The 15714-nt window shown below is 28.8% G+C and overlaps 1 protein-coding gene across 1 annotated transcript; it reads left to right on the top strand.

The window, feature by feature from the left end:
- Window positions 1-561: 561 nt before the first annotated feature.
- On the top strand, window positions 562-2603 carry MS3_00007873 (uncharacterized protein; the record flags this gene model as incomplete). The annotated part of the gene is made up of 1 exon (XM_012940163.2): window positions 562-2603. Exon 1 carries the CDS (start codon window positions 636-638, stop codon window positions 2601-2603), a length of 1968 nt encoding a protein of 655 aa, XP_012795617.1. The 5' UTR covers window positions 562-635.
- Window positions 2604-15714: the final 13111 nt, after the last annotated feature.

Genomic DNA, 15714 nt, shown 5'->3' with positions numbered 1-15714 from the left:
TACAAACTTCGTAAAAGCAATACGGTTATTTCAGTTTAATGAGAAAGATATATAACAATAAATATAAATAACTGGAGCAGTATATTGTTTGTTTCAGAGGAAATGAAACTCTAACGTGGGTGCACACTGATGAGGAATCCCACAATAGGGCGAAACGGCCGTCCAGTGCTTCCAGGTTTTAGATGGTGGCTTAACATCAATCGGTTCATGATCTCAATCAAAACTTGACAATCTCCACAACCCCTATACTGAAACTCTATTTGTTTGATTTGTGATAAAAAAGCTGGAGACTCGTTTATTGAAATAAACATCTATGCCATCAATAGTAAATAAAGCTTAAAGCAATATATAAAAATGTTGTAATAACACTAATATGTGTTGATTTATGGTTACGATAGAAAATATTCAATAACTGATATGTTAATTAATCTCTTTCCCATAAACTTTCTTTTGATTGGCTACCTGAATTATATGAATCCCTCATATTTGGTTTAAAGCATCGTCTAACCAATCACAACAAAACAAATAATACAACTTTTTAAATGTAATCATATACTGTTCAAAGTAAATAAACAAGTACATTATAAGTAATCCAAATATGTGAATTATTGGATCCAAATATAAAGGATTTAATTATGAATTCTATGATTTCTAATGAAACGTGGAATTCATCTGTTTGGAATCAATCACAAATTTTATCATCATTATCATCATTCCCATCATCGTCATCATCATCATCATCATCTTTTTTAGTAGTCACACAAGTTGATGTTACAGATTTACAAGTTTATGTAATACTTAAACATTATTTACCAATTCCAATATTTATTGTTAGTATATTATGCATCTTAGTCACATTGATTGCAGTTACACAACGTGGTTTATGGCGAACTACAGTTACATATATTATTGTATTAGCTATTGTTGATTTATTCACTTTAATATCATTATGTATACTTTCTATGGATTTTTTTATTATACCAGCTTTACCTGAAGGATTATTTACAAGAGTTTATTTTCTAGTTGAAACAATATTGGGTGAATTAGTTGATACATTATTATTAATATCAAATTGGTTAACTGTACTTATTGCTACCGAACGTTATCTTGCTGTGTGTCATCCATTAAAAGTACGTTTTATCGACTGTAAATATCGACGTATCTTTATTTTACTTGTTATTTTCTTTAGTGTATTAATCAAACTACCCGGATTTATTATATTAGGATATGCAAAAGAGATTAATTCATCATATACTATTATAATATTTAGAAAGATTTATATATGGATAGTACAAATTTTATTATTTTTAATAATTCCATTTAGTATATTGACATTTGTCAATGTACGTCTAATACAAACTGTACGTAATTCATTACAATTAATTAATCAACGAGGTAAAAAAACAAATAAAGAATCAATTTTATCTTCAAATTCTACTCAAAGTGATACTGGAATAATGCGTAGAATTACATTATGTTATCCATATTTATCTTGTTGTATTTCATCTACTTCAAATAATATTTATTCATTTCATCAATGTTCCAATTCATTTTATAAAATATTTTGTTGCAATTGTTTTAATTTATCAACGAAACCGGTAAATAATTGTCAACTTCAACATAATCAACAACAATCAAATCAATCAAAGAGAATTTCAAAGAAAAATGAATTAGTTCAAGTGAATGATTCATCACCAGTAACAAGTCCAACAAGTTTAACAGCAAGTGAACCTACAGGTGCTCAATTAGGACGTACTCAAAGAGAAGAGAAAAAGATTACAATTACATTAATTTGTTTAATTGTAACATTTTTTATTTGTCAAGGTCCATTTGTATTAACAACTGTCATTATGCGTTTTAGTAGTACAGGATTTTATTTATCTGATACAAATAAAATTATTAATAACACTTTATTATTATGTAATACATTTACAGATCAAAATCATATTGAAACAATAACACCAAATAAACCATTTGGTTTTGTAGATTATATAAATCCTATATCTGTGATTGCATTAGCTTTAAAAAGTGATTTATCATTTTTCTTTTATTGTTGGTTTTGTGATCGATTTTTATTAGCATTGAAAAAAATAACACATAATAAATGTTGGCCAATATTGAAAAGACACAATTTTCACAACACTCATCATCGTCATCATCAACATCATCATCATCATCATCGTCATCGGCATCTTCATCATTATCATCAAAAATGTAGTAGTCATCCACATTTACAAAAATTAACTAAATCTCATCAAAATGAACAAAAAAATATTATTGAATTAAATATGCCATCAAGTGGTAGCCTACCAGCTGAATATCGATTACCACATCATCATTATAAAGATGGTGGTGAATATTATCAATATCGTATACCTATTGATATGGTTACTAATCAGCATAAAATTATAAAATATAAAAAACCTGCACCTTTACCATTTAATTTATCTAAACATAATAAAATGAAAAAGAAATCTGTAATTAATTTACCAATGAATGTAAAAATTTCATGGTCATCTCCAAGTTGTTCAGATAATTCATATAAATGTTCATCATCACCTAAAAAGAAAGGTTCTTCTTCAATTGGTTGTTCAAAAAAATAAATTTTGTAAATAATATAAAAATAAACAAATCGATAAAGTGATAATTGTTGTGATTGATTGAGTTTTTCATGTTTATTTTTAATTTATATATCTATGTACATACTTATTTATGATCATAAGATGTTTATAAAATGTCTTTTATTTATGACTTCTAATGTCGTAAATTATTGTTAACGATATTTATTGTGGATGAATCGATTACTGAACATGATTTCATACTGTTGATCTTGTGAAGAGATTATGGTTAACAATTTACTTGACACATTTGTTCCGATTGTATTGTGTTTTCTAATATGAATGGTTGATATATGAAGCTTTTTAATATTGTTTCTAGACATCACAACTTTATACTATACTTAGAATTGATTTGTTTATTTAACCTAAAATGTTAAATCAGTTTGTTTTGATGAACTTATCAGTGAATTGTTGTTTGCCAAGGTTTCGTCAACATTATTCATCTCTGTATTATTGTTGAGCAGTTTGTTTTATTAGTTGACCTTGTTCGTATAATACCGTAACTAGGATCTCTATTGATCTTCTGTAGGCTAAAGATTAATCGGAAATGTCAAAGTTCAAGAAAATCTGTGGCATTCTTTGAATCTGTTCTATCCAGAATTTTGATTTGGTTTTAATGCTTGAAAAGAAAAAGAGGCAAATTTTTTAAAAGTATAGATAAATTCAATTGTCTGTTAACGATAAATTATAAAAGAATTCACCTGAATAATTATAGCAACTAATCGATTGTGAAAGTGTTTCTTAGTTTGTTTATTTTAATTCAATAAATAAACAACATTCACCCAAAATCGATTTTGTTGTGATGTAAGATATCAAAATTTATTATAATAATTATGATATAATCTTTAAATTCTTTTAGTTAGTTTAAATGGGATCATTATCTAATGTAGTAATCTTCATCTAAACTCTTCAAATAACTGTTTTCCCTTACTTAATTTGGTAATAAGATAGAAACTAAATTTAGGTTTATGCCATAAAGTAACATTTTATCATAAATAAATGGTTTTATTACGTCATTGATCGTGTTTAAGTAGATTTTTAAACTGGAGAGTATGATGAAGATGATGATGATGATGATGCCCATAATGTTATTTATAAATGAAAAAAATGATGAAAGAGTCCGGTTTACGAGAATTATGGAATGTATTCAATTACCATTAAGACTTACTATTAATGAGTTATTTATTTTGTATATATTATTTCATTGAAATTCATTATAGCTTTTGTTGTATACTTTTATATGGTATACTTTATTCATTTATTATAATAGGTCATTTTTAATCTTAAAAGACATTCTGTTATGACGAATATGAATCCATAAATGAATATAATACATAAGAAAATCAAGAATATTGTTACTAGAAATTGTTAAGTAGGATAATGACAAGATTTACTAACATTATCAATGTTTCTACTGAGAATGTTTTCATTAACATGCATACATTGTGTTCAAACCCAATTGAATGTACCAGTAAAAAGAAAAGTGTCATCTTAAAACAACCTTTAATAACGTCTGGAACATATTATTGGTCAAATTAACAACATTTTAAAGGTTGATTCTGATAACTAGTATCAAAATATCATTCCTATACACTTCAACTATTTATTTGTTATATTTCTTGGTTTTAACAGAGGGATTTTTTAAATCTCTCAACTTAAAACTTCAACAGTTGTCTCCGAAAAATTCATTAATACACCACTCATGTAAAGTTTACTTTGGTTTTTATAAGTCATCCACTAAGGTATAACTTCGTATTTTACTTTCTAATTTCTGAACCAGTGGTTTGTGCTGATGATGTCGTTCAGAAGAACGATGAAAGCTCCACGACCAAACCATCCAACTCAGAGAACAAAACTCCATTAAAACCAGTGGTTTTCTTCAACAAATTAATTCCTTTAGTTGATAGAAGCGTCCAAAATGTTATGATACAGTACTGAGATAAGTTTTACGTTATAAATGAAAATGTTTGTATGACATAGATGTTTAAACTTTCATAAGAAGAAAAGAACTATGACCAAAAAAAGAGACATGAACATAGAATTATTTTATTCAATTCTATAAGTTATTCATGCCTATGGTGATGAACCAGTCAATGCATATTCGTTCTTCTAAGTCCTACCATTTCACGCAGGTTGATTGATGGGCAATAAGATCTCAGGGAGGTGTTCCGCTGACTCGAGAGAAGGCGTGAAAGCGTTTAGATGTTTTTTTCAAGCAACCAATGTCTTCAGCGATGCTGCGTTTTTTGTAATAAGCTAGCAAGTTGACGAAGATGCACCCTAAGACTATTTCATTTCACTTTGAACCAAGAATTTATGTCGCCGTTGGTAAGTCCTTCAAAGTTCTGAGCTAATACATCAAGAAATACTCTCAAAAACAGTATGTGACCAGCTTTAAGCAGCTGTTCATAGGTTTCCATGGTGCCGGGTTGCCAAAATCACTGCTAATCCAGTTTTGCTTCAATTTCCTCAAGAAGAAGAAATATTTGATAGTGTTAACAATACTATCGATATTATCACTAATTCTACTGCTCTGGGATTCGTTTTGGTAACTCCATTTCACGGTGGTGATGTGGTAAGTTGAGTTAAACAGATGTACGTACGTGCCTTTTTCTGCGTTGCTTATGGTAGACTAAAGTAGTAATCATTATAAGAAGAGGTTTTTATGATTTTAGTAATTTAATAGCGTACTTTTGAGGAGTCTCATACTAGGACGAAATGGCCGTCCAGTGCTTCCATCTTTTCTATGTTGATCTAGCTTCAGTTGATTTATAGTATTAGTTATTATTAGTTCGGAAATAAAGCAATATTACAGCACCAAAAAACCTTTGGACAATCAACTGAATAAATTATATATTAAGTCAGCTAAAAATCACATTTTATAATAATTTATCAGGTAAATGCTAACAGTTACTATTTTCATTACCACCATTATCATCAGAAAGAACGAAACAGAACTAAACGAAAGTCCTTAAATAAATAATAATTAATATAAATTACGGCTTGATAGAGACAACTTATTTAATGATTTCTAAGTTTATTCTTTAGTTTTAAAAGCCACTAATTATATAATGAAATCAAACAGATGTATCAGTATATATTTAACACAATTATTTTGTTACTGTAACGTTAAAACATCATATTACAATTAAGAAGATCAAAGTAAATTGAATCTTTGACATGATCTATACATGTGTAACATTTAAAATTAATTTTATTGTAACTACAGAATTAGGACTTGTGAAATATACTGAGGGAATAGCTGTAAAAAGCTATTAGTCTATTAAATTTGTTTGGACAAAAGGAAACCGTAAATGAAGTTGTAGTTCTGCTGTCTTTACATCAAAAGAACTTAAATAATATGGGAAAAAACGATGTGATGATTTACAATTTTCGGTGCGAACCACCTGATTGCTTCCTAACACAGTATTTTGCACATTTATTAATTTTTATTTTTTGGTGAATAGTTTTCGGTTAGACTAAGTAGTCACGAGTTAGTTTTTAATAGAATAAAATCTCTATGAATTATGGTAATATTAGCAATTACTCACATTATTCAGAGAAACTCTTAAAACTATCCAAGATTGATAAGTTTTTTAAAGTTTAGTTCAAAAAGTCTCTAGATCGTTTAGTCAGAAGTGTATGAAGACTCAAAAAGAAAAACTAAAATTTCGTGAAAAGCATAATGATTTCAGATGATTGAGTAAGAACCTGGTAACTCATGTTCCAAACATAAGTTCATTCATCATATAACATGACGATCATTGATGTGATTATGACAAACAAAACTAAATGAACAGAAATTATCCGTCTTCGTTGTTTGTATAGAGGCCTGATATTATAAAAATATTGTTGACTACTCATAAATCATTTGTTGATCCAAACTAAAAATGGAGTATAAATTTAAATAAAGACGAAATTCATCGATTTTAAACAAAAAATTTAGTTATGAAAATCTGATGAAATTGAAAACTATGGTATTTTCAACATTTTACTAAATAATTAATTATGTCATTTTAGCCTTCACAAGCTTTAAAATTTCATATAAATAAGACATAATTGAAAGTTTTCTAATATATTTTGTGACATTTTGTGTACAAAAAGAAACAATTTAGAATTACCTGGATACTCGTTATTCTTATTTTATGTCATAAATAATGTCATAAAACTGATTTAACAAGATTAAACATTCCACTAAACAATATGACATCATTAAGAGTAAACTAGATTGAATTATTTAAACAAATTAAAATATGGTTAAATTAATATTGCTTGACTCATTCAACGCATCATAATATTTACAATGACGAGGTTAATTTGTCAAGATTTTTGATAAGAATATAAGCGGTCTATCTGAAAAATAATCAGTTGTGGGTTCTTGATTTCGGAGTTGTTTTATTTATATCAGAAGGGGTTTCCGTGGATAATAGTTGAGATGATGAGATAACTGAAGCTAGACCATCATGGAAAACCTAAAAGTACTGGACGGCCATTCCTTCTTATTGTGGGAATCACCAGCAGTGCGCATCCACGATCCCGCCTAGCAAGATACGAACTCAGGATCTATCAATCTCACGCGCGAACGCTTAACCTCTAAACCACTGAGTCGGCCGGCATTCAATGGTGTAAATGTCTAACATATATTAATCCTTAAAATCAAGTCATACATCCACAGTTGTTTTCAGTGAGTTACTGTCTCCCAACAGACCCGGTTGAACTCCACTGGTCACTGGTTATCCTTAGAACTCTAAGAAGAACCTCTTGAAGCCAGTCACTAGTTAGCATATGTTGATTAATATCACAATAGGTTTTTGATACTATAGTAATTTTATTAAATCTGTGTAGTCTAATTGTGAATCATTCTTTATCTTTCTACAAAAAATAATCATGACGTAATTCAAAAAAAGTATTAGGGTATAAGACTAACTCTTCAAGTAACTAATAACGTGATCATGTAGAAATGTAACTTGAATAACTATTCTCCATAAATAAACTGTTATTGATTGTAACTCATTAATAGTTCACAACTATTATATAGTTCAATTTAAGGTTAGTTTCAACACCAACTGATATCAGCAGGAAAACAGTGCTTATATATAACTACCCGACTGAGATATAGAAAAGACCCATCGATAGAAAGCATCAGAAAAATTTAGATCCAAAATCAAACCAAATGGAGTAACATGAAACTATGAGAAAAGTATTCAATTTATTAACTTAACTAATGGAACTGATTAACATATTATGCTAAGCAAAGAAAAAAAACAAATGCCTGATGTTATCAATAGAATTTCATGAGTACTTTTTTATTCATAAATCTATAAAGTTTTTACATGTACAGGTTAATATGCACTAAACACGGTTTATCTTGTTTTAAATCAAACATGCATTTTTTAAATTTATATGGCTCATACAAATTAAATAAGGATACTTTCCTTTTCGAATAAATATTCGTAATAGATTAGCAGCGTCAAGAAAATAAGTTTTTTTCATACAAAGTTGTCACTTTAAACAGAGTTTCAAGGATCATAAGCAAAGATGGATAGTAGCTAGCAGTGGAATCCAGAATGCGCGTTTCACCCTATTTGTGACTCGTCAGCTGAGTGTACACACATCTCAGAGTTGATGTTCACTCAGGGACTGAAACCCAGTACCGTTCACTTCAACAGCCATCGCGTTGTTCCCTTAACTACTGAATCCTGATAGCCATTCACTTGTTTCAAGGATTCTTTCACAACCTTATTAAAATCTTTTAAAATTTTTTTTGAAATAAAACATTGATAATGTAAAATTATCGATAAAAACTTACATGTTGTGGTAGCAATTACATAATTATGAATTAAGGATTGTGAATCTTAATCGAAATAATTTTTGTATTGCCCATTATGTATGAAATTTTTTTTAACATTTTTTACCTGCTGTAAATAATTGTTCGATATTCTGGTAAGTTTTATAAAAATCACGTATTTATTTATGTTATTAAGTAAAAAGGAAGTCTGATCTACAAGGAATTCAACTACTGAAAGTCATACGTAAAAAAAATAGTTTTTTTTCTTTTTTCATGGTTTTTATGATAACCTAAACAGAGTCGAATCATTTAGTCTAATGGTTACAATGCAACCTGATAATCTTAATGAATTTTTAATAAAAGACCGATTATACAACATTAGTTACTAATTCATGAAAAGTTGTTTTAAACATTAAACATTTATAGAAGATCAGTGGCATTGTTTTTGAGAGTGTCAATGAACATTGAAAGTTTTAATTCGGCTGCTATTAAACGCAACTCGATTTCGTGAACGTGGCAGTCAGCTTAGCAACCAATCAGAATGTGAGTTCGGTCTCCCATAAACAATTTCATAAGGCAATAGTTCTAACGGCGAAACACTTTGTAAGATCTGTGAAGGCTCACTCCTGTTACATTCTAAATAAAAGACAGTAATAGCTTTAGTCAACAATGTTGAAAAGGTAAGTAAAAAAATCACATGTTTCTAAGAAAAGAATTTATGCAGCTGTGATTTACCTCGAGTTCATGAATATTAGATCACACCAGCTACTACAACTTGTGCAAACCATAGCATGGACTTGGTACCGTATCGCACAGCTTTTATTATTTTGCTCCCATTTAAGTATTCCCATGCATCTTCGTCGTAGATTTAGTGTCTGGTAAACTAAAATTCCCAGTTGTCAGAAAGATTTTTAACATTTGTCCACAGTCAGCATCATTTGATTAAGACAGAACACTCCTCATCTAGGACTGTATACTTCTGTTTTGCAGGCAACTAAAAGCTCAGACACTTAGGTATCCTGCTACCGATGTCATTACTTGGAAAATTGTTTAATGACAGTGATCTTTAAATATGGATAGTGCTAGACGTGCAGTCTACAAATAAACACCAAACATACTTATAATGTATGACAGCAACAATACCAAAGGCACTTTTTCCTTATTTTTAATCAGACTGATTTGAATCAATATACTCATTAAAAACAGGCAGCTCTACTTACTAAACTGATCTGTTTCGTTACAGGCTTCAAGCACTATACTTAAGTATACTATAATTCTATAGACTAAACTGAATTATACGACAACCAAGAATACTAAACTAAGCAAGCGTCATAACTATTGTTTCATTTGCATAGACATGTTACTCAAAGTAGTTAAATGAACATAGTTCAGCCGATAAACCCAAAGCACGAACTATAGGCCAGCCGAACTTACCTAGCAGAAAACAAAGGAAATATATGCTGCTCTGAGACTGAAGACAACAGTCAGTTGTTCATAAAAACATAGTTTACAGCACAAAAAAACTTTCTTCAGTAACATTATACACTATCGGTCTATTTGGAAACGATCAATGATATGATTAAACTTATGACTTGGAATATCATCCCAGAATGCAATAAACGTACAGTGTAACGCAGTCAGACGTGGAGAATAAAAATTAAAACCAGAGCAAAATTTACAGCATAATTTAGTTATTTAATGAAAAATGAATTATAAAATGACAAATCCTATTATGACATGACCGTTATTACACTGAGTGATACATTAAGCTTACCTGGAAACGTTGCGGATAAATCCACCCTTTAATTCACTCTGAGAGCATTAAAAAAATTTGTGCAAAACTTTGATTTAAAACTTCTTAGAAAGTAATTTCAATCATTTTGTTAGATTGTTTGTTTGTTTTTATTAAAAACAAAAGTACCCTATTCATTTTGATGTAGTTCTCATTGTATAATTCAGAAGAAGCATTAATTATTATTTTTATATTAATGAAACTTTGAAAATGAACTTTTTATTAACATTAAAAGCTTTTGTTTGTATATCATGATCAATGCTATAATTATTACAAGAGTCAATGATTATAAAGAAACAAATAAAGGTGATAACTATTACTTCATTTCATATGTTACTATGATTAAATCTGTCATGATTACGTAGTAATTCTACAATTCATATTGAATATAGATTACTACCTTTTTTTATTTTCAATAACAATTTCTTATAAAGAATATAGAAAAAAGGGAGATACAAATAGTTTGTAAATAATAATTTACATTTTTACATTGTTTCTTTTCCATTTAATTGTCAGTTGTAGGTTGAAATATACAATTAAGTTATATTTCCTATTCATATTCCTTATGAAGTTTTACATTACACATAGTGATTATCTAAACAATAAATAAACGAGGGGGTGATTTGAAAGTTAAAATTTTAAGAGATTTATCAGGTTTTTACTCTTTTAAAACTTAAAACTTCTATTATTCTTACTTATGTTTATAGAAAGAAAAAAACAAACAAATTTATTTTACATTTGTACTGCATAAAAGTGTATTATGTATATTCAGATTATCAAAAAGAAAACGTATTAAATATTATATACATTTTTTTAAAAACATAGGGAAGTTAAAATTATATCATGTTTGTTATCCAAATTCAGGACAGTTTTTTATTCCCATAAGATGTTAAATGCATAATAATAATAATAATAAGAGTATACATTGGTGATTTATTTAAAAATTATCCTTTTAAGAACAAATTAACACGTCAAACGATGTAAAATAGTAATTTTAATAGTTGAGATCATAAGTCAATTGAAGCTAGACCACTATGGAAAACTTGGAAGTACTTGATGGCCGTTTCGTCTTATTGCGGGACTCTTCAGCACTGAGCGTTCACGACTCCGCTTCACGAGATTCGAACACAGGATTTATCGGTCTCGCGCATGAACACTTAACCTTAAACGGTGTTAATTGTCTAATTTCAACTAATCCACGAAATTGAACAACACATTCACCATTTTCATCAGTGAGTTACTATCTCATTACAGAAACTGTTGCAAAATAGTATTGAAAAAAAACAGTATGCTAAATCAACGGATTATCTTGTATGAAATACATGTCAACACATGCTTGTTAAAAATATGTATCATCGTGAAAATCAAAAAAATTCTCTACACATTGAAAGAGAATTTTTTTAGGTATCATTACCAAGGTTTGAGTATTGGGCAGATTGTAATAAATAAATTAATACATTTGTAACATCCCATTTGAGTAGAAAAATTAGATTTTCTGATGTTTCGTGATTCGATATAAGCCACTTCTTTAGAAAATAGATAATCAAATCAAAATTAATTCATGTTTAAATAGACTGACTTGTTCAGACCTGTTTTTTGATTGATTGCATATAATATTCTTGCGTTGTTCCTCTGTACTATTTAAAATTGAATTAATTTTGATTAGGTTATTTATTTTCTGAAGAAGTGGTTTACATTGAGTCACGAAACATCAGAAAATCTAAAATTTCATTTAGATTTGTCTTTATTCAGTTCACCTTCTTTGTAAATAAAATTAATTGAAGTAAATTTATCGGAAATAAGTTCTTCATAAATAGTTAACGATCGTGTTACTGTCAATTGGTTGTGATTAAAAAAGTGTGTACCTGGTTCATTATAGCATTCTTACGATAAATAGTTTTAACAAATAGATGAGTTGTAATACGACTAAAGAGTCATTGTTCTATTGCAAAAACGTCATTAATTTGTTCGGTCAAATATATTAACTAAGATTGGAAACTTATCCGATTTCATTCCGTTGTTTTCTCGTTTCTCTATCAACTATTTAACATTTTTGACTTGAAGGTTTGAATTTTGACATAAATTTGACTCATTCTGAAGGGCAAAAACAATCAGATAATTATCTGACTAAAGTACAGAATTTCAAAATAATGCACAACATCGGCAAGAATTGAACCTAGGATTTAGAAATCTGTCGAGTTGTGTTGGGACGGGATTTACCTTTCTAACATCAATAATTTCTCTAAATAGTACTGTTATATCCTAGTCAGGATTAAATTACGGGTAACTTCTGAGTGGGCTAAGATTATCCATATATTCAGTAATTAGATTGTGTATATCTATCTTCATCTTATTATAAGCTCCGTTTTGACTTATAGATTATTATTATACGATTTACTGTTCTTAAGTTATACTCGGTTTAGTAATTACAGTCTCCCACGTTCACAGCCACTTTTTGGCTAGATATTGTACAAATGTTATTTCCTATATTATGTTGTGATGTGGTGTGTTTGTCTGGTACATAAACCAAGTATGTTTGAAATTAATGATTCGCATAGCGTAAGCTGTTATTGGCGTCCTGGACTCAAGTCAACGGGCTAGGCGAACAAAGGACCAACATACCGGTTGAACATCACTGGTTTAGCACAGTACTAAGATGAAGTTGTATTTCGATTGGCGGATAAATCACATGATAACTAGCCGACCTTAAAGTCACAAGAAGTACAGAATAACACTCAGTTCTTTTGGAGTATAACAACCTTGATTTCGACCAGTTTTAACTTTGTTGGTCACGATTTCGCACAAGAACGTCGAAATCCATGTGCAGCATTCACCTGTTTGAACCGTATAATAATTCACGTTAGACATTTCACCGAATCAATTTTACTTGTAGACCAATGAAATCTTCATTTTTTAGTGATTTTAAACTGACTTCGTTCTTTGGTGAAGGATGTTCACAAATTAATAATTTATCTGTTAATTATGTTCCAGTTGTGTTTTAGAAATTATATTGCTTTGAACATGACAGTGAATATATCTAAAATAAGGTAAATTTTGAAAGTGATTTGTATACTGTATGTATTTTGATATATCACGTTAAGTGAGACATTTCAAACAAGGTATTAGGTGTAATCTTCTTAATAAGTCTACTTTATGGTGATTTTATTTTATATGAACATGAAACATTAATTCACATAGTAACAATATGTATTGATTTTAAAATAAAATTTATCCACTAAAATAAAACGTGTTAGCATGACAGTTACTTGTTAAAATATTTATTTTCTAGTAAAAAAATCTTGGCTTTGATCATTCTAGAAATGATTAACTTTCAAGAATTGGCTTTCGAGTATCTTATACAGTAAACATAGAATGAAAGTAAGTTGAATCGCAGTGGAAAGATTTAGCTTTCAAGTGAATATATGAGCTGATAAATTAACTCAGTTCATTTCATCTATTTTTTTTTCAAAGATTTTATGAATAACGTTTAGCTCTCCATAGTAGGATGTATTAAAAAACTTGAACGTTAGTTATAACAAAACTGTGATGCAAATGAAGTGGAAATTTTCAGAATATTTCAGTAATCCATAACATAGAAGTAAAGATAAATAAAGAATAATAATTTCAGAGGAATATTCATTATTCCCTTGATTTTGAAAAAGTTTTGTTCTTCATATTCAATATATTTGCCTACTTTATTCCCTTTCTTATAGTCATTTTCCTATATATATTAGCAATATGTACCCACATCTCATCTTTGTAATTGTCCAAATATTGAATAACTATTTGTATTGATTATAATAATAGTAATAATTTCAGAGTAAAGTATATTTGCTTAGCTGATTAAATTAAGAAAAGCATTAACCGTAGAAACAAGTTGACAATAGAATGTTCTTTACAAATTCATAGAAGCATAAATGAAATGCGTCATACTATCTGTCTTATTGAAAGTTAATGTATTTGCCTATTATTTAAATGAAACTTTGTTTATTCTAAACTAGAATTCTTACAGAGAACATGATAAATAGTTACGTTTTAATGAATGAAAATTATTTCTTAGAGAAATTACAGTTTTATCAAAGTACAGTTAGCCAACATTTAAAACTACCTTAATAGAAATAAAACTATTTTTCATAATTATTTTAACACGTTTCCATTTCATGCTTCTTGGTTGATCCTGACGATAAATATTAAGTGGTTGCCAGTTAAAAATTAGCAGTCCAGTAAATCAACATCTAAATAATGTACACTCTTTTCGCTGCATATTGCCAGCAACCACGATATCATTGTTTAGGCATTTTGTAACTTGTACAACAAAAGGTTGTTGTTCAAGCAATTTGCCAAAGGATTGTGGTTGTGGTACAACTTTTAAAAGTATTAATTAAATAGAGGATTTTGAAAATAGATCTGTGTTTGGCATTTAGAAACGGGAATATTTTAAAAAATGGTTAAAATTGGTGACCAATAGAAAATTGAACTTTATAATTCCTGCAGTTTAAACAAATACACTGTTAATAAGAAAGTAAATGCTATGAATGTGTAAGATATTTATCCAAATGATATCAAAAGGATAGATACCGACAGTTGTATGTGATATGGCTGCACGACTTTAAGTTAACATGATATGTAGATCAGATACACCTCAATAGTAAAGTAATTTAGTACGAAAAGGTTTTGTTTATCATTTCAACTACGCGTTAAAATGTTCCGTTTCTGTTTACTTAGTGCCAAGAATAGGTAAAAAAGTAACCAAATGAAATAAAGGTAAATAGTTTCAAAAAACCAGTTATTGAATACATTTCATATATTGAAAAATTGTTTTGAGTTCTTTAAATAGTATCTGTATTGACTGTTGTGGGAGTATATTAGTTAGTGTATCTTACATTAGTACAGGTTTACTTGAAATAACTTAGAGAGCATTCAAGGTTTTCGTAGATTTTGTTGTCTATCATCCTTACGATCTTCTGTGATTTGAGTAAACAGTTTTAAACTTCATTCTCAAAATCAACTTTAATCGTAGAATCGTGTTTCAGAAAGACAATATATCAAAATGCGATCAAAAAACGAGGTTGTAATCATTTTATTTGTTCAAGAGAAAAAAAAATCAGGAAACGAAAATTTCTTGAAACGTATATTTAGAACTAGTCAATGACTGCTATCAAAACCATCCTTGTTTTGAATGATTCAGTATAACAAAACATGATACGTTGTAACTGGGCTTCGATTTGATAAAAAGTTACATAGATAAGTTATCCATCTTCAATATTTTAATGTGAAATGTTTTAGATATGTCGCTAAGGGTAATAATTAACGTCTGAAATAACTTTAATCAGACGTCTTTTCACTAAGGATGCAATTTGAACTCTCGACTAATTTTTTCATTGGAGAAAAAATGGTTATAATACAAGATCATTGTTAAAGAATACCATGAAATTTCAAAACTGATTCTCATTTCCAATCAATAGTGTTATGATAAGTCAAATCTTAAAAATAATTTTCAGCATTTAGTAATATTG

This window comes from Schistosoma haematobium, chromosome 1 (genome assembly GCF_000699445.3).
Source record: "Schistosoma haematobium chromosome 1, whole genome shotgun sequence".
NCBI lineage: Eukaryota > Metazoa > Platyhelminthes > Trematoda > Strigeidida > Schistosomatidae > Schistosoma > Schistosoma haematobium.
Note: the sequence above shows the minus strand (reverse complement) of the source record. Positions and strands in the feature narration are given on the sequence as shown.